The sequence below is a fragment of the Rhodamnia argentea genome, chromosome 2, assembly GCF_020921035.1.
Source record: "Rhodamnia argentea isolate NSW1041297 chromosome 2, ASM2092103v1, whole genome shotgun sequence".
Classification (NCBI taxonomy): Eukaryota; Viridiplantae; Streptophyta; class Magnoliopsida; order Myrtales; family Myrtaceae; genus Rhodamnia; species Rhodamnia argentea.
The window spans coordinates 5,156,803-5,176,599 of record NC_063151.1 but is presented as its reverse complement, the minus strand read 5'-3'; the positions used below and the strand labels follow the sequence as shown (position 1 = coordinate 5,176,599).

Here is a 19,797-nt window from a genome sequence, read left to right as displayed (position 1 = left end):
TCGTGTATTTGCATGGTCCTAAAGTCAGGAAAAAGCTCGGTTACGAACTTTTGACGTTGATTATTTACAAGTGTCGGTAAATAAAACCAGTTTACACTGTAGACATAAACCTTTGAAATATTATGAATACTAAGTGCATGCAGATATGTCTCGTGCATGAGATCTTGAATTCTCTATCTGTGAAGGAGACACAAACTTTACTAATTTTCTATTTTTATTACTAATCGAGCCATCAAAACACGGGTGTAGGGCAGCTTTATGAAGATTTATCCCTTTCATTTTATTATGAAAAATGACTAAGACCGCGAAATTTATCATCTTGATAAGTCTCCCACTTCCAAATTTGACACGTAAATCACATGTAAAGATAATTTTGGAGTCAAATGACTCCAAAATTATCTTTACATACATACATAAAGCCATAAAAACTTTATTTCGAGAGGATACTTAGGTAAATGGAGATTCATAACCAAGTGTTATGAATGTTGAAAAATGAAAAAACAATTAAGCAATCCACAAGGTCAAATTTTTAATATGACGGAAAGGTAGATAATGTTGTGTCGACTAATTTTTCGTTTTGTTCTGCGGCAACGTGCCAGTCGATATTATAGTACTATATGAAGCACGGTAACGTGTCCAAACCCTAGCAAAGATAATTTTTCTGTAGTTACTCTTGGACTGAGTCTCTTCTCATGTATTTCAATGTAAAATACGTTTGTGGTCACATGAAATTAATTGGTTGTTTTGACAACTCGTGCTAAATAGAGCATTTAGCGTTAATAATGACGAGTTGCTGTTGGAGCAGCAAAACGAAAGAACTTTTATTAGATGTGATCAACCAAGTGGTTTGAGAGATTATGCACGGAATTTAATGATATTAACAACAACAACAACAATAATAATAATAATATTTTGCCGTTGTGACCCTAGTCCGATCCCACCTTAAAATCGGGAACCAAATTGGATGGTGTTGAGACCGAACCGATTTGGTTCTCGGGCGGTCCAATCATAGACCGATCATTTTTTTTTGTGATTTATCGTTAAATTTTTCTTGTTAACGACCTATTTACCAAACCATTCCTCTTTAATTGTATAGTATTATCACTAAACTTGAAAGTCATTGTAAGCATCTAAGCATCTTAAGTTTAGGTTTAGGTTTAGGTTTAGGTTTAGACTCTGTTTGGCGGTGATTCTGTTCCCAAAAAATGATTCCGATCAAAATCATTTTTTTTTATTCTGTTCCCTGGATGATTTTTTGAGAATCAGAACGCATTTGGTAACTATTTAAAATTTTTGTTCCTGGAACATAAACGCGTTTGGTAGCTGCACAAAATTTCCGTTCCCAATTTGTCATTTAAATCAAATAATTATATAATCACATTTGATGACAAAGAATAGGGAAAATAATCAAATAGTGATTATGGAGCAAAAAAAAAAGAAAAAGCAACAAAGTTTCCGTTCCCAATTCGTTTGTCAATTTGTCATGAGTATGCACTCGTTTATTTTGTTTGAAAAGTAATTCGTATTACATTTACAGAATTTGTCTAAATCATTTGTTTTTTTTTTTTTGGTAAGGTGTCTAAATCATTTGTTTGTTATTATTTCTTGTGACTTTTAGATTGATTACCAAAAAAAAAAAAAAATGAAAGAAAAGCTCCTCATTATGCAACCGCCTATAGTTTTGCACTCTTGTAATTACACATCGTACAAGCTTACAAGACCCGCAACTCAACTGCATTGATTTTTTTTTCACCCGACTCAACAAATTTTTTGTGCGGCTCGAAAAATGGAGAAAAAATGGAGATTTAGTTTGCGAAGCGGAGGGTTGGGTCCAGTCTTTAATAAAAAAAAAAAGATAAAAGTTGAAAAAAAAAATAGGAAATAAAAAATACAAACTTAATTAGAATAAAAAATAAAATAGATCAAATTCGAAAAAAAAATGAGTATTAGAGGTCCCTTAATATAAAAATATAAATTAGATTTAAAAATTTTCTAAAAACTAATTTTTTAAATATAAATATAAATATAAATTGAATTTAAATATAGGCTTAAAATTTTACAAAAAAAAACTATTTAAAAAAAAAACGGGGGAGGGGGAGAATCTGGTGACGAGAATTTTTTTTCAAAATTTTAGCTTTTTTCAATATTAATTTTTTAATTATTTTTAAATTATTAAATTAAAAATCTAAATATTTTTTATGTCCCCCATTTCTTAAATTTTTCAAATTTTTTTATTAAATTTACCTTAAATAAAAATTTTAATTTAAGAAAATTAGTTTTTAATTGAATTTTAATTTATTTTAATTTATGTAAAGTTGAAAATCCACGTAGACTTTTTTTTTTTAAATAATACCATTTTATATTAAAATTTTAATTATCGGTATGAGGGATAAGTCATAAGTATATCATGCAAAAAAGTTATCCCCAAAAGTGTTCCAAAACACCAGAATAATCTTTTTTTGCTTCTGAAAAGTGGTCCAAAAGTATTCCCGGGATCAGAATCAAAATCTTTTTTTTTCATTACCAAATATGTTTCTAATCTTTTTGTTTCTGGGAACAGAAACAGAGGATCAGAATCACCGCCAAACAGAGCCTTACCTTTTGGAAATATTTTAAAAAATATATTATTTAAGGTGGTTCCGGAACCGGCCGACCGTAACAGCGGCTCCCGGTTCGATTGATTCATACAGTCGGCCACGTGTTTTTTTTTTTTTGTCTTTTTAATTACCCGCCCTTTATTACAAAAGAAAAAGAATGCAATTTCCGTATTTTCCTGAGACGGCAAACTCTGCGCGAGCAAAGCGCAGATTTTCTCTCTCTACCACCGCTAATTTCATCTCCCTCTTAGCATCCTGAAGCTTCTTGCATCTTCATTGGAGTCAAGACTACGTTTTGATTCCAACCCACGAAAATTTACTTGCTTGTAATCCTGGTAAATCCAATGCCTTCACTCTCTTATTCAGTCAATAGTTGACCACTCTCGCATCCGATTGCACCCATTTACGGCTAATTTCTATGTGTTCTCCAGTTCTTAATCCAATAGCCTGTTGATTGTTTCGATTGGGGTGCAATTTCGTTTCGTTGGTCGTGCCGTCGTGCAATTCAGCTTACGGAATTTGTTTCGGTTTCCCGTTTTAGCTTGCGATTGTAGTGATTTGCCAAAATTTGTTTCATGTCTGTGAATCAGGTGTATCTTGCAAGATGTGCTGGCGTAGGTTTCAGTCCGGAGGGATGCAACAGAATTAATCAGTGAAATCTTTTGTTAATGTTTGGATAAGTGGACCGGTTGCTTAAGGCTTGTTATATGTTTTGTCTATTGTGAGTTCCAAAATGAGTGTGGTGGGCTTTGATATAGGAAATGAAAACTGTGTGATCGCCGTGGTGAAGCAGCGGGGCATCGACGTTCTGTTGAATGATGAGTCGAATCGCGAGACCCCGGCTGTTGTATGTTTTGGGGAGAAGCAGAGATTTTTAGGTTCTGCTGGGGCTGCTTCGGCAATGATGCACCCGAAATCGACGGTGTCTCAGGTGAAGAGACTGATCGGTAGAAAATTTACGGATCCTAATGTTCAAAAGGAGCTTAAAATGCTGCCTCTAGAAACTTGCGAAGGTCCGGACGGAGGCATTTTGATTCAAATACAATATGCTGGAGAAAAGCACATGTTCTCGCCAACTCAGGTTATGGCAATGCTCTTTGCGCATTTGAAAGATATTGCAGAGAAGAATCTAGAAATCCCTGTTTCAGATTGCGTTATTGGCATTCCGTCATACTTTACAGACCTGCAAAGACGAGCATATTTGAGTGCTGCCACGATTGCTGGGTTGAAGCCTTTGAGGTTGATGCATGACTGTACTGCAACCGCCCTCAGTTATGGGATTTACAAGACAGACTTCTCTAGCAGAGGCCCCACTTATGTTGCATTTGTGGACATTGGCCACTGTGATACTCAGGTTTGCATTGCATCATTTGAGGTTGGGCATATGAAAATCCTGTCACATGCTTTCGATAGAAGCTTGGGTGGTAGAGAATTTGATGAGGTCTTGTTTAGTCATTTTGCTGCACAATTCAAAGGCCAGTACAACATCGATGTGTATTCGAACGCAAAGGCCTGTATCAGGCTGAGGGCAGCATGTGAGAAGTTGAAGAAAGTTTTGAGTGCCAATGCAGAGGCACCATTAAATATTGAGTGTTTAATGGATGAGAAAGATGTCAAGGGGCATATCAAAAGAGACGAATTTGAGAAACTGGCATCCGGATTACTGGAGAGAATCAGTATCCCTTGCAAAAAAGCGTTAGCTGATGCAGCGTTGCCTGCTGAGAGGCTTCATTCAGTTGAGCTTGTTGGATCAGGGTCTAGGATACCAGCTATTACTAAATTGTTAACGACTATTTTCGGAAGAGAACCTAGAAGGTCATTGAATGCGAGTGAATGTGTAGCTCGCGGATGTGCTCTACAGTGTGCGATGCTTAGTCCAGTTTTCCGAGTCAGAGAATATGAGGTATGTTAAAATTTCTCACATTGTTGTTTTCATGGCTATGGGTGCACTCTTCTTCAACCTAGTGACTTAAGCTTCTGAGTTGGACTTTCTAGTCCGGTATCAAAACCCCGAGTTCTGTTTTTCTTGATGTGTTCGGGCTTCTCTTATTTTCATTTATATTCCTGACAATCATAGTCAATGTGGCATAGGAATTTGTTTAGTCCAACCTGGGAGGTATGTACTTTCCGTTTTGCATTGCACCAAATCTGAGTACCATAAGACCTACTACACAACAGGTAGGGGCTATGTCATCCCACCTGCAAGTTTATGTGGTACAAATTTAACCACTTTTGTCCCAGTTGCTTGAATCAAGGATAGCCAGTCTTTCAAACGTGCTGGCATAAATTCCAGAAGTACGTCTATTGTGCATGAATCTGTCTTGGTATTCTAATCGTGTACTGAAGTCCAATCTACTCTATCACAATCTTATGTTTTTGCATTTCTGGTTACTCATCTATTTTATCTTTCTTTTTCGCTAGTTATATTGAGCGAAACTAATTTTTACTCTGTTTTTATGCAGGTACAGGATTCAATACCATTCTCCATAGGGTTCTCATTAGATGGAGGCCCAATTTGCGCGGGGTCAAATGGCGTGTTGTTTCCAAAAGGGCACCTTATTCCAAGAGTTAAAGTACTGACGCTTCAAAGGAGTAGCTCTTTCCAGCTGGAAGCATTTTATGCTAATCCCGATGAGCTCCCTCCAGGCGAGTCTTCAAAAATAAGTTGCTTCATGGTGAGTACAGGATATTAACTTGATTAATCTTACTGCTCCTGTTTTAGGAGTCTATAAGAAATTTACTTAGATTTTAGAATGATTAGACATGCAAGATATTCAAGCATCAAATCATTTTTTAAAGTCATTTCATTATTAGTTGGTCCTCAAATCTTCTCTGGTCAGCCCCTTTTCTTCATCCAGAGATGTGATAAGTAGATATGGTTGTAGATATAGTAACTTGGCTCTCTTGTTTATACGCTCCCGTTAATTCAGGTTGGCCCCATCAAAGGCTTGAACAGAGAAAAGTCAAAGGTTAAAGTTAGAATTCAATTAAACCTTCATGGCGTTGTCACTGTTGATTCCGCCACGGTCAGTTTGCTATTCCTATACATGAAAATGTTATTTCATCTGCAAACTTTTGAGTTTTCTTTTCAATTATCATGATGTTGATGCCCATATTGTTGCAGATGATAGAGGACGGTGTCGATGGTTCAGTTAGCAATGATGACACTCAAGCATATAGTGACAAAATGGATTCCGAGGCTTCATTTGCTGGACATAATGGTGTTGATGATGGGACCTATTTACATTCTCAATCCTCACATGCCTCTGTATGTTGTTATGCAGTAATACTGTTTCTATAATTAGTGGTGTTTATTTTTGTTCCAACTAGATTAATGGTAGCTTTCGGTAGAATGAATAATGATAGTTAATTTTATGTCTCTCACTATGGAATTTTATAATTTGACTAGCCTTGGCAGTAAGCTTAAATGCGTGTGAGAGTGCATGAATGAGATTCATTGACACGCGTGAAATGGAATTCCTTTACATCTGATCTTTCTATGGCAGGATCATCACATCAGCAAACATAAAGCAACCAAAAAACATGAGATACCGGTTCATCTGAAAATGTATGGTGGGATGACCGAAGCTGAGGTTTTAGAAGCTCAAGGGAAAGAATTTCAGTTGGCTCAGCAAGATAAGATAGCTGAACAAACGAAAGAGAAGAAAAATGCTTTGGAGTCGTATGTTTATGAGACGCGGAACAAGGTATTGCGTTGATATCTGCTTATAATATTTCTCGTTAGATCTTGTAAATGAGTGCCTTTTGAGTATTAATTGAGCTCTCTCTTAAAACTTATAAAGATTGAAAATGAGTTTAAGTGTCTGAAACACAATTAGGAAATTAAACATTCATACACTCCCCTTTTACATTTTCAAAGCACGTTATGTATAATGTGGTTTTTTTTGTTTTTGTTCATCAAATTTGTAGCAGTTGATTCCTATGGATATAGTGCCTAAAGTTGATGGGACTGGAATCTTTCTTCGTCCCTGTTCTCTGGCTCAGTAGGGAAAGATAGGAAGATTTTGAAATGTTTCTACTCTCAGTTAGACCAAAGCTGGGTGGTCATAGTCTGTTTTTAGCATCTGTAAGGCTTTCTGATAATACTGTGAACTTCTTTCTCCTGCAGAGGAGAACATTTCCTCGTCCTATTGTGAAATCATAACCTACATCAGATCTAGCTTTATCTTATGGTGCTAGAGCTGTTCTATCTCTGGTTTCAATCATCCATCCCTATTTCCAGCATCTTCTGTGTGTTTTTCTTTATTTGGTTAGATGGTTCTTTCAAGTCTTGTTTCTATCTGTGCTTCCATATTGTATCATCTGAGAATAATGTGTCAATGCTCATTGTAATAGCTTTTGAACATGTACCGGAGCTTTGCAAGTGATCGAGAGAGGGAGGGGATCTCCAGAAGTCTCCAACAGACAGAGGATTGGCTTTATGATGAAGGTGACGATGAAACTGAAAATGCTTATATTTTGAAGCTGGAGGACCTACACAAGGTGATTTTCTATCTAAATTCTAGGGCCTGTCTTCCCATTTTCATCGCGGAGCTCACTTTCGTTTTGCTTTTTAGCTGGTTGATCCAATTGAGAGTCGGTATAAGGACGAAGAAGCTAGAGCGCAAGCTACAAGAGACCTACTGAATCGCATTGTGGAGTATAGGATGTCTGTAAAGTCACTTCCGCCAAAAGACAGAGAATTGGTATGATTAAGAAACTTAAATGGTAAGTCTTTATGTAGTATGGACTTTCTTTGATGTCTTTGGCTTCCCATATCTCAGATAGTGGATGAGTGCAATAAAGCTGAACAGTGGCTGAGAGAGAAGACCCAGCAACAGGATTCCTTGCCTAAGAAGACTGATCCAGTACTATGGTCAAGCGATATCAAGAGAAGGGCAGAGGACCTAGAAATGTAATGCTCTTTATTTACTGCAGTACCATGAGAAAAATCTCTCTCTCTCTCTCTCTCTCTTTCTATCTGTGGCGTGCCGTTCTTAATATTTGTTGCATGAAGTCAAATGAACAATACATGCTAGTTTGATTTTGACTTGTACATTGTTATAAAGAGACACCCTTGGTGCCTCTGTGATGAACTTCATTACTTTTTATTGGTAAGCAAAGTTCTTCTGCGACTGGATATTCTGAGGCATGATTTCTCCTCCCAATGACATGGTGGAACTTTATCACTAGAGTTTTTCTCCTTCTGTGGAACCTAAATCTGTCAACGGATTATCACATTTGCTTTTGTGGATTTCAGGAAATGGAAGCATATGCTCAAGCAAAGGACGTCTAGCCCGACTCCGGGAGAGTCCGAAGGACCAGATCATCACACTTCCAGTGACGATTGAACAGATTGTGGGAAGGTCACTTCACTTCTTTTTGCCCTTTTTACCAGTGAGCTCATGCCCTATAGTTTACAGGGTTTAGTTTTCAAGAGATGTAAATCTTTTAGGTTTTCCTTTTTGACATTTTAGATTTAGCAAGCAAAGGTGTGGAAATGGGAGAAGGAAATACAGAAACCGACGGAACCTGAGAGAGTCGTGGTCAAGTGATTTTGCCGTATGAGTTTGATTCTGAATTCTTTTCCGTTAGGAATTGTGAAAATGGTTGAAATGAATGATCCATTCATCTAATGCCGATTTCCCTGCTGTGAGGGAGGTTGTGAAACTAGGTCCTTTTTTAAGGTAATTTTTTTTATATGGGCCCTCTGCTTTGACAATAACTACTGTTTTTTTATCCTCTGCCATGGCAATAGTCGCGAGTTGTACCCTACACAGAGGGCAAGAGCCTTTGATGGTTTAGCGGCTTCTTACACGGCATATAGAAGCTCTTTTGCAACCAAAGAGAATGAGGATGGTGACACAATCAAGCGAGGGTAACTCGATGTGTAATTAGATTTTGATGGCCTGTTCTCCAAGAAGTTAGGAGGATGGTTTGAGACTGGGTTGTAATTCTTCCAATATGTGGTTGCGTGGATTAAACTTCGGATAGGATAGGATAAAGATGGAGTTTCTTATATCATACCCTTTGATTGAAAAATCACCGAAGATCCCCAAAATCAAAATAAGATAGGTTGATAAGAAATAGGAACTTCCAGGAAGTTCCTAGGAGGGTCTTTGACCGTCGGCAAGGCAACCATCAGACTCTGTTTGCATAAAGGCCCGCAATGGCCCCAAGGTGGTCATAAAAGAAGCTACTGATTCATGGTAATCGTACCTGATTGTTTTGGCCGATCATTACCGGTAATCCAGATATTTGCCTCGGTTACCCCAAAAAAAAAAAAAAAATCGAGCTCGCTCATAGAAGCGAAAGGAGGAAAGTCCATCCAAGGTATAGTCCTAGATTGTTGAAGGCTTTTAACTTAAAAATCTACGGTAGACTTGGATTGACATATATCTCGGACTTAGGAAAGCTTATATCGGTGGTTGAAAGTTGCTACGTTCGATCAAAAGCCATCTTCACCTGGTGCTCGTACATAAGCAGATGACCCGGCAGATGTTGTTCAGCTATAATCAGACATCATTTTGAGCTAGCCGGCCAGGAAAACAGAGGTAGATATTAATATATTATCGCTGCATTACTTTAGCGATATCTTTTTCCTAGAACCACTGGCTTATTACTGGATGGACATCCGAACGGACACTTTTTTTTTTGTTTGGAAAAATTGACCTTCAAATTTGAAGTAAAAATGTGTATGAAGTATACATTGCTTCTTAATACAAGCAACGCCTACAAAGCTCAACGTTAATCCAAGCGTCAACCTTTCTTGCCCTTCTTGGCCTTGGCAACGCCTACAAAGCTCAACGTTAATCCAAGCGTCAACCCTTCTTGCCCTTCTTGGCCTTGGATTTCTTCTTTGACTTTTTAACTGCCATTCGATTCTCCTGTCAGCAACACACGCACATGAAGCATATGTCACCTGTATTTCACCTTACTTCTTGAAGTTGACAAGCTTTGAGTGTTACCTTTCTGTAATGTCTGTAGGCACCTCGACCTGTCAACTCCTCCCCAGTTGCAGTGACATAAACCTGAAGGATAGAAATCTCGATCAGGACATGAAACTCCTTGACATATAGACATCAGAAAAAGGTCATTCAAAGGGGCACAACGGAAGCAAACGCTAGATGAAAAAAGAAGTGCATTCAAATTAGTCCTTTTTGGCTGACCACATTGTGTTGTGGCAGAAGTCTGAGAGTTTGCTGAAACACAGCAGATCAGAGTGAAGCAATCTAAAGGGTTTTACATGTTTACAGAAATAGGAAACATCAAATTAGGAAATCTATTTAAATTAGGAAACAACCCTCCGGCCTTTGTGCTTATCCTGACTTAGAGTTATACTGCAAGTTTAGCTTCATTTTTAACCATGCAACGTAATGGTAAAGTACTCATCCAAGAGAATTGCTATATAGTTTAAAAAGAAAACAGAAAGAAAAAACAACAAACGGGCAGGAGTAATGACCACGAAAACATATCGCATGTGCTTACATGAGTCTTGAAAAGGACAGAATTATGGCAACTGAAAGCTGCATGGCAACTGAAAGCTGCAACTACTGCAAATATTGTTCTGTCACACAACTAAGCACTAGATACATTAAATTCTTCTCATAAGACCGCACAAAGTAGAATCTATAATATCATCTCTTAGACACTCGCCCTAATGCATGTCTAGAAATACTGAGTGTCAATAAGTCTAGTGAAAACAAAATTTTAAATAGTAGCATTGCGACTGCAGGTTATTAGCAGTGAGTAAGCTCTTAATGCTGATAAGATAGATTTAAGCATGTAACAGCACAAATGACAAACACTCCGAAGAAAGGAAAGAGAACGCTTAAGTCTGTCTGACGTAAGGGATAAGCACATCAAGCAATTATCACTTTCTCCTTCTAGATCCACTACAAACAATTTACTGAATTTAACAAGATGAGATTGCTCGAAAAAAGTACAAACAGAAGTTTCATCAACCTTCTTCCCACCAGCTGCAGTATACCAATGCCCTGTGGATTTTCCATCAGCATGAACTCGTCTTTTCCCAGCATTCTGCGGAGTTGAAGTGTCCTTGGGGTTCACCCAGCTTCTGGTGCTTGTGATTTCTTCAGCACTGTGAGCTTTTGATTTATTTCTCCCCTTTGAGCTTTTCTTAGAATCAGTTTTCCGTAGTGCTTGCTTTTGAGAAGATTCTCCATTCGCAAATTGACTCCTGAAAAAAAAAAAAAAAAGAGGTTTGATGTGGTTACAATTATATGACACATTAAGACGGATATGGGTGTTCAAGCAGCTGCTTTAAGTGGATAAGGATGAGGTGAAATACATGTAATCGATGAGCGATGGCTGCTTGCTACTATTGGCACCACCGAGAGGGAAAAAGTGAGGTAGACGACTGCGGACTAAGCTCTGAATACTTGGATTATCATGAAAAAAGTATCGATGAGAAGGAGGTAAGTTGTCATTCGAATCACAGCGAGGCTCAATACTTTGGCTGCTATTTCTTGTCTGTTGACAGCTTTTATCATTGTTGTTTGAATGAGCCGCCGGTTGAGGAGGTTTGTTCCCACTCTTCAGCGAGAGGAAATATTCTTCGCAAACCTCATCCAGAGCTGGGGTTGGTATCTGAAAGCTCTTTGTTGGATGAAAATCTCTCCATAGATCCTCATTCTTAGGAACGCAATAAGATGGGAGTTTTCTCCTCTCTTGACTTCCGAGTTTATGATCAGCAACTTCGCTTTTCTCTTTGGAGGATACCTTCGCCTTATCAGCTTCTTCATTGGCATGTTCACTGGTGGATGGACTATCAGAATCCGAATCAATCAAGTGAAACCTTCGAAGAGGACTTAAAGTAGTTTGTTTTAACGTGGGTATGTCATAGCTCCCTCTCAATCTGGCAGAGTGGTCAATTGAAACTTGTTCCCCTTTTATGGCTTTGAAGCGGCTTGACGAAGGTGCATTGTTAACCCAACGTCCACACAGTGGAACCTTTGAACTGCTGCCCACTGAGTGAATCTGGATGGATGCCATTTCATCTGCTATAGCAGAAATACAATGTTACATTCAAGCTGGGAATTGATTAATGCAACCAATATAACTGGCATATAAGTAATTTCAGTATTGCTCCTACAGATGAGATGAATAGATAACATTGAAAAATGCATATCCGAGAGCCCTTCCCCTAGAAATGCACTCACTTGGAAGAAGCACTATATGGGAGGAGATGGGGCGTTTATAAGGCACGGCAGCTGATCTCTATTTACTGGTCCAATGAACATCACATCTGACAAGAGCCGTGATTTATCAACCAGAAATTGCATGGATGTATAGTAAGACAAACTGGTTGGACTAGATCCAGTGAGAAGGAAAAAGCTCATTCAAGTTTTTCACTCCGCGTGCATCCTCAACGTCAAGCACAATAATATAAAAATGCTTCCTTCATCATTAATCAATATATGGGGGATTCTATCAGCTCTAACAAGATTTGCAACTCCAACACTGCAAGTCGGTTGGGAATCAAATGAGAGTAAACACGAAAATATGCAATTTATTCTCTACTTGAGCCATGTTTGCAGTTGTGGCAGAGTTCATGCTTTCCAAGAGCCAATTTTTAAGCACCAAGATTTATTTATAAAAAAAAAAAAAAAAAAACCACCCCAACAGATACTAGTTTTATAAACTGAACTCAGATGGAACACTAAAGCACCAGAAGGCCCTTCGACATGAACTCCTAAACAACAAAGGTAAACTATTGAGTAATCAACCAGACAATGGTGGAAACATACACGATGCCACGTTTCGTATAGCCATGCCATCATTGAACAGATTGCAATACATAAATCGTGTGAAGCCTCGTCTTTCGAAATGCCAAATCTTCGGTAAATCCTCCCTGCTTTGATCAACACTTGCAATTTTCATAATCACTTAACTGGTACTTCCATCATAATCCATAACTTCACAGCACTTAAATATAGAAATAACTCCAGATGAATGCAACCCCTGATATTGATCAATATGTTCCAAGACCTGAATTCATCTTCATCACCAGATACACTCACACACGTAATGAGTCGAATCAAAGCTGAAACGTATAACTCCCACGAATGTTCAGGACAACACTGACTCAAAAAACTGTAGGAGCAAAACCAACTCGAGCAAAGTAACAAGCATGCAGTTTCCACAGTAACAACACCATCATTCAATTACGCTCGTACCTTTGATTGTTTCATCGGACGAGAACTCTTCGATTTCGTCATCTACGTACGTGTCGGGATACGGACGAGCGGAGCTCCATTCCGACTCGGTGGGCAGGCCGTGCCTGAGCCGCTTCAAGGCCCGCGGCGGGCCGGTGCTGTTTTCGCGACCCGGGTCCTCGATTTGCGGTTCCAGCTCTTCCCCTCCGTCGCTGACCGGAGACACCTCGTCGAGGATAGGATTCTGGGGTGGGTTAGGGTTCGGAGGGTCCGAATCGGAGTCCGAATCGAGCCCGAGAGAAAAGGAGGGAAGCTCAAAAGCGCTCATTTTTCTGGTGGCTCTGTATGTGTGCGAGACTGAGAGACAGAGGAGATGGAGGTGACCCGGTGAGAGAGAAATGGATCCGATTCCGATGTGGCGGCTTGGGCGGTCAAACCGGCTCAACATGGCGCGACTATGAAACGGGAAAAACACTTCAAAATCAATTCTTTTTGGCGCGCGAGGGAATTTTTTTTTGAAATGCTAATGGGCTTAGCCGATCAAATTTCAAGGTTTCTTGGTCCAAAGGCGAACCCAAAAGAGCAATCACTTCAAGCTTGATCTAGCGTCTCGTTTCAGCTATTTAATTCTTTGTAGTTTCATATTGACCAAAAATCAGTTCAAGTGCAATGTGTGTATGTGCACATACATCTAGCCGATTTGGGCGATTTTATCGGTTGCGAGCATCATTTGCGTAGTCGGATCAATTTAGCTACCGTGCCAACTTGTTTCCTTGGTCTCATGTACCGAGCTCGACTAACTGTAGAGAGTGGCGTTTGATCTTTCTGAAGGCCAATGCTTGGGCTTGAAAACATTTAAAGAGTGCATCTAAAAGAATGATTCACGTCAAAGGCCTCGAGAAATTTTAGATTAATGTTTCTTTTAAGGGTGAATACCGTGAAAGAGTCCAAATTGGTACACATGTGATAAATTTATCCCAAACTATTTTTTTGCTATAAAAAACCCTCCAAACTGGTATACTTATGACGAATTTGCCCTTTATTAATTTCCATTAAATTTTATAGTCAAATTGCTAGGTTAAATGACACGTGATTTGTTGACAGTGTACTATTTCGAGGGTTTTACTCTCTTTTTGTTACATATGTATCGGTTTGAGATTTTTCGTTGTCTTAATCCAATTTAACGTTGTAAACTAGGCGAGGGTAAACTTGTCGCAAGTCTACAATTTGTCACGGGTATACCGGTTTGAGGTTTTTAATGATAAAAAAAATTACTTTAGGGTAAATTTATCACGGGTATACTAGCTTGCGATTTTTGTGATTAAAATAAATAATTTGTAATAAATTTATCACAATTGACCGGTTTGGAATTTTTCGTGGTATTATCCCTTCTTTTAATTACCTCATTTGCTTTGAATGATCCAATTATCTTTCTTTTTTTTTTTTGGTAAAGCATGATCCAATATCTTTGTAATCTAGAAAAAGGAAAAAAAAAATAAGTGGAGGCATAATTATCAAGGCTGCTAATCTATGATCATTTCCACACACGCACGCTATTGAAGCTCGCATTGGATCGCACATGATAAGTTCGATGGAAAATGAACTTATGCCGGACATGGATGAATAACATCGACATTAGAAAGATCGATCTAAAAAACAATTGTAACTTGTAATGCGTTATCTCTCTCGTATCACGTGTAATCAATGCATTGAAAGTCAAAATATTTATTTATGAAGTATGCTTAACAAATGTCTGAAGACTAGTTAACAAGACCCTTTCACCAAATCCATTTTAAATATGTCTTTCTTTAAAAAAGAAAAAAGAAAGAAAAAAACCCAAAACATTGCTTAAGCTGTACAGGCAAATTAGGTTAGCTGTTGAAGGCCGAAAGACTTTTATAGGGTAATTGCTGATTTATTGTCTCCCCAAAGCGAGGATGAAAACAGGAGCACACATGGGTAATCTAATCGGAAATGGATCCCCTAACATTAAAGATCTATGTTAGGGATAACATAATCCCTCATCGGGCCGTTCATTTTCTATCGGACGGTCAACAATATATCAATTCAAATTTTGAGAGGGGGAAAATTTTGGGTGGGAAGATTTTTTTTTATTAACGCGATTGATTGTTGACCATCCAATGAGAAATGGACAATCCGACGAGGGGTTATGTTATCCCTAACACGAATTCTCAATGTTAGGAGATCCGAGAAACCATCCTGGGAAAACGCACTGGTGACTAAAATAAGTTAGACAGGTAAGATTCTTTGATGCTGTGCATGTTTAGACTTGCACGTTGGTTGACTTGCTTTTAGCTTTTTACGTCCATCTCACCTAATTGGTGTTTCTCGAATCTTTTACGCAATTGACATGTAGGGAGTAAGCCATTGCCTCTGGACCATGTGCGGCTTTCTAATCAATACTATGTTGTTGCCGGAAATTTATTGGGTTTGCTGCATGTTCATTGAATTTGACAATGTCTGAACTAAATGAAAAGCCTATGTAGGTAGACTGGCTTATCAAGCGTTGAGGGTCTTGAATACTATTCGAAACCGAGGAGCGTTGCATGCGAGGCATTGAACCGCGAGAGTGTGCCCGAGTCCGTTTTATGGAGAGCGAAAATGAAGTCGAAGTCGTATTAGGTGAACGGACACGTGTTACGCAACGTTGCGAGCCACGGTACCAAGGACTTACCACGCAAAAGCATTTGCTTGGGCTCGTGTTGAAACTTAGCCAATTCAATCGTCAGGAAAAAACTGGACTTGCATTCCGGATTATCTAGATGCATATGAAACACCTTGCATGCACTTGGATTTAATCTTGAGCTAAACAAGAACGGCATGTACATAATTAGGGTGCAACTATTTTAGTAAACGTGTTTTTCGGGAGTTAGTTTTTTGGACTTTCGCTCATTTGGTTTGCTCAAAATGACTTTGTCAATCGAAAACACTTTTCGTTCAACAAAAAATTCATATATAAAATTGAAACAATGAATTCGTAAATTCAAAAAGGCGAAAACACTTTTTTGAACTGCTCATTTTGATTTTTTAATATTTTATTATTTAATTTTTTACATTTTATGCCTTATATTTTATATGTTTATTCTTTTTGCTTCGGCCTTGCTTGTGGCCGGCCATCGACCGAGGAACAAGCAAAAATAAAAAAATAAAATAAGATAAAACATAAATGATAATTTATTTAAAAATTATGTATTTTTTTTTTTTTTGCCTCAGATAAAGTGATGAAAGTTAAATCATTTTTTGAATGAGATCCAAACATCAAAAATCATTTCCAATCACATATGACTAGATATAGGAAAACCAACTACTTTTATGAATCCGGAGAGCATTTTTAATTACCGTGGAGTTTTTTCCCAACCAAACGTAACATTAATAAGCTTTGAAAGAATATCCAACGACCAATCTCCCGACACCCAATATGACCTCGCACCGCCGAGGGTTAATCCTACGGATTACTCCTGTTTGAATTCGCGACTGATTGACCAGCGTGCTACGCTACAGTGCAAAGATAGGACAGCACAACCGAACGGGTCGGGATCGAATCACACGATGCCTGACCGTGACGCAAGGCCAGCCACGCGACCGGCCCATTCGTTTCCCCCGGGCAGCGAGCATGTACACACGCGTGTACAAAACGGGGTCGCGAGTAACGAGTCAACTCACGAGATCGAGATTTGTCGGGCCCCCGATCTTGTCCATTCTCTCGACGCGATGTGCAGATGCTCATAGATTTCGTATTCGCGGTCTCAATCACTTGAGCTACCAACCAAATAAAAAATATATATATAAAAAAAATGTCACTCAAGCTAAGGTTCAACTTCCAAGAATGCACGAGCTGTCTCACCATTCACTCCGGTCAGACCGTTTGTACTATAATTAATTCCGCTCGTCTAGAGAGGCTCTTGGATTGATGAACAGTGAACTCTTTCCGAGCGAGCTTATCCTACATTGACACGCCAGCGACCCTAAACTTCGGATGCTCACCTTCTAGCAGGAAAAAGAACACACTCACATATATGTATATACCATATATATTATATATCATAAGAATGAAATGGCACAAACTCAATACCAAAGAAACCAGTTTCAAACAAACTTTAATTGCACATATATATGCACCTATACATATGTATATATAGTTCTGACTGATTAAATTGAATTGGATTCTTTACAAAGTTAGAAGACAATAGAGATTTTGGGGTTCCTGTTCACATTGCACTTGTTTGTTTTTTCTATCAAGGCTTATCGTTTTTAGATGTTTCAATGTTACTAATTAACTAGAACGATAATCATGGAAACCCCAACACTAGTGAAGTCCACTTCTGCGACCAAAAAAAATAAAAAAAGTTCACTTCCTACTAGTCACGGTAAGATAAATAGGTTTATGCTCTCTCCTCATTGATAATTCGGGATTTTTTGTGGAGAAAAAAATAATACATCAAGGCGAATTGCACTTATATATCCTTGTCGGGACTTCGCTTTTCAATCTCTTTCCAGAGTATACTTACATTAGGTAATAATTTGCGACAAAATGTTATGCGCTATGTGCATCTCTTTTCATTCTTATTTTGTTTTTATACCATATGAAAACCTCGTTGTATTATCGTATGTTTGAGGCTATTTCATTACTTGATGTTGAGGACCCCTAGACTTGCAAAAGGAAAAAAACCATCTCCAACACGACGAAAAATAGTACGAGTCTCGACGTCAGAGGAATCCAATCCCCCACGCCAAGACATTGCCGATTCCAAATGATCCATCCAAACGGAGGCATTCCAAATAAGCGGGCCCACCGCATAAAATCCCCATTGTGTGAAATTCTTTATAAGGATAATGACAAGATAATGACACGAATGATTCGTAATCTTGACTCGAGATGTAATGCAGTTTCTGAATTATTTATTTGTTTACTTTTATCCATAAACTTGAGTTCAATATGCAATATGATTATTGAACTTTCAATTTGTTCGATACAATTCATGGATTTTGGCACATGTTCAATTTAGTTCATGAACTATATGAGAATATTTAATATTTTCATCCATTTAATTCAAGTTCAGAAACAACATCGAACACTTTGAAATAGTTTAAGGGGTGGACCACATCGAATAAAGTAAATGTCGGGGACTACATTATATATTGAGTCAGAGTTTATGAACTATATTGAATAAATTAAAAGTTTAAGGACTATATTGTATATCGAGTCAAAGTTTGGAAACAATTTGTGTCATTTTTCCTTATTTATATTATACAGACATTTTGTTGGTAAAACTTAAGTCAAGATTTTTTTTTTTAACGATAACCAATCATTTACATAATCATAATCATCTCATTATGGATCTATTAGTTATCTTATCTCCCGCGACACAATAATGACAAAGAGCGACGTATCCTAAGTACGCACGATCATCATTCTAGCGACTCTCTTATCCGTCTTCGGTTTAGGTCTTCATCATAAGAGAAAAAGGTTAAAGCCTAATGTTAAAGAGTTTAGCTGCAAGATTCCGGGACCGAATACATATATAATTTATCGATCTATCTTCAACGGTTAAAGTTGGGAGTTTGCTAAAAAATAACAATAATTAGGCTCGACATCGCACATTCAATAAACTAAACAATACATCAAGATTAGATCTAAATCTTAGCCCCGCGGTGAGCTTTGCTATTCTATAATGGACCTTCCTTGGGGCTCGCTCCCGACCGAGCCGGACCTTAACTCCCACTGGTGAATGCGACGCCCCATGTGGACACGATTCGTCGGCTTGTGGGCAATGCATGGGAAATGCATAGGATTCTAGCTGATGTGTCGACTCATCAGGTGCCACGTGGTTGCTTCCTCGGATGCCCTCTCTCACGCGTGGTCGACAGGCCAGAGAAATAAATACAATACGAGATCTGTCGTCGGAGCAGCTCCCGCCTTTGGGAAAGATGCTGAGGGAAAGATCATTTAAAATTTTTTAAATTTACTTATTTGCGTTAATTCAGTAATAAAATTTTTAATTTGACTAATTAATTCCCAACCTTTTGTAATTTTTCAATTAAGTCCTTCTAGCTAATTTTGCCCGAAAGAAAAAGTTTTCAAATTCCATTTTCGAATTCTTTCTTTTCTTTGTTTCTTTTTTTATTCATTGTACAGGCGATGGTCACCAGAGACTGCTGTGAAAGCCTCGCCCACAATGAGTGAGGCCGCAATAGCCTTGGGCAAGGTCACGAAGGTCCTCAATCTGGATCTGTCCCTTGCTCATGGTAGGTGAGGCCGCCATGACCTCACGTAGGGCCATCGTGACCTCGGCGGACGCATGCGAGGTAGCCCTCACATAGTCTGGGCGAGGTCTTTGCACTCGACAAGAGTCGTCGATGACTCTCGATTGCATAATGGAAAAAAAAAAGCAAAGAAAAAAGGAAAAAAAATTGCAAAACTACAAAAAATTGGCCATGTCAACTTCGGTTGTGCCACTTAAAACGACAAACGTCCATGTTAGCGATATTCAGTTAATTTTGGGAGGAAATACTCAATTAGTAAATTATCAAAATGTTTATAACTAAAGTGGCAACATTAAAATGTTTAAGAATGAATTGATGCAAGTAAGATAAATCCAGAGTTTTGTTAGTAATTATCCCTCGAGTTGTGACGCAACCGTAACTCTAGAAGTTATAGGTTTGAGGTTGTACCATCCTCGGTTTAGTGGTACGGTTGATGAACTGAGGCATTCGAGAAATTTTGCAATCAAGGAGATTTGGCGATAGGTGTGGTTTGAAGTGAATGTTTTTTTCCATTGAGGAGAAGAATAATTTCGGCCACAACAAGAACTCGCTAGCATAAGAAACACTAATATCCACCGCCACCATGTACCACCGTGGAGATCTTTGCTCACCTTGCCCCGCCCCACTTGGCGGTTGTCGCCTTGCCTCCGTTCGAGCCCTCGGCGTTGTTGGAGTTGGCAAATATTTTGGGTACCCTTGTTTTTCACATTGAACACGCTCACGTGAGCTTAGGAAAA

The 19,797-nt window shown here is 38.5% G+C and overlaps 2 protein-coding genes across 3 annotated transcripts; one reads left to right on the top strand and one right to left on the bottom strand.

The window, feature by feature from the left end:
• Positions 1–2,774: 2,774 nt before the first annotated feature.
• LOC115750005 (heat shock 70 kDa protein 16) lies at positions 2,775–8,299 on the top strand. Its single transcript, XM_030687088.2, has 10 exons — positions 2,775–2,932; positions 3,188–4,500; positions 5,060–5,272; positions 5,528–5,623; positions 5,722–5,865; positions 6,104–6,304; positions 6,954–7,100; positions 7,175–7,303; positions 7,382–7,512; positions 7,858–8,299. The coding sequence occupies exons 2-10, from the start codon at positions 3,331–3,333 to the stop codon at positions 7,946–7,948; spliced, it is 2,322 nt and encodes a 773-aa protein (XP_030542948.1). The 5' UTR covers positions 2,775–2,932; positions 3,188–3,330; the 3' UTR covers positions 7,949–8,299.
• A 955-nt stretch (positions 8,300–9,254) lies between these two features.
• On the bottom strand, positions 9,255–13,178 carry LOC115750026. Of its 2 annotated transcripts, none has more exons than XM_030687156.2 (6): positions 12,797–13,178; positions 10,909–11,617; positions 10,563–10,797; positions 9,566–9,628; positions 9,424–9,484; positions 9,255–9,361 (listed from the first exon to the last, which is right to left on the bottom strand). In XM_030687156.2, exons 1-6 carry the CDS (start codon positions 13,101–13,103, stop codon positions 9,357–9,359), a joined length of 1,380 nt encoding a protein of 459 aa, XP_030543016.1. In that variant the 5' UTR covers positions 13,104–13,178; the 3' UTR covers positions 9,255–9,356. The 2 variants fall into 2 exon arrangements, with proteins under 2 accessions (XP_030543016.1, XP_030543014.1); XM_030687154.2 differs by having other exon boundaries at positions 9,261–9,370.
• Positions 13,179–19,797: the final 6,619 nt, after the last annotated feature.

Coding starts and splice junctions, on each gene's coding strand:
- LOC115750005 (XM_030687088.2), top strand. CDS start 3,331: ATGAGTGTGGTGGGCTTTGATATAGGAAATGAAAACTGTGTGATCGCC. Junction 5,624..5,721: donor TCACTGTTGATTCCGCCACG/GTCAGTTTGCTA, acceptor ATATTGTTGCAG/ATGATAGAGGACGGTGTCGA. Junction 6,305..6,953: donor TTTATGAGACGCGGAACAAG/GTATTGCGTTGA, acceptor TCATTGTAATAG/CTTTTGAACATGTACCGGAG.
- LOC115750026 (XM_030687154.2), bottom strand. CDS start 13,103: ATGAGCGCTTTTGAGCTTCCCTCCTTTTCTCTCGGGCTCGATTCGGAC. Junction 11,618..12,796: donor GTCCGATGAAACAATCAAAG/GTACGAGCGTAA, acceptor CTGCTATAGCAG/ATGAAATGGCATCCATCCAG. Junction 9,485..9,565: donor CCTACAGACATTACAGAAAG/GTAACACTCAAA, acceptor TGTTGCTGACAG/GAGAATCGAATGGCAGTTAA.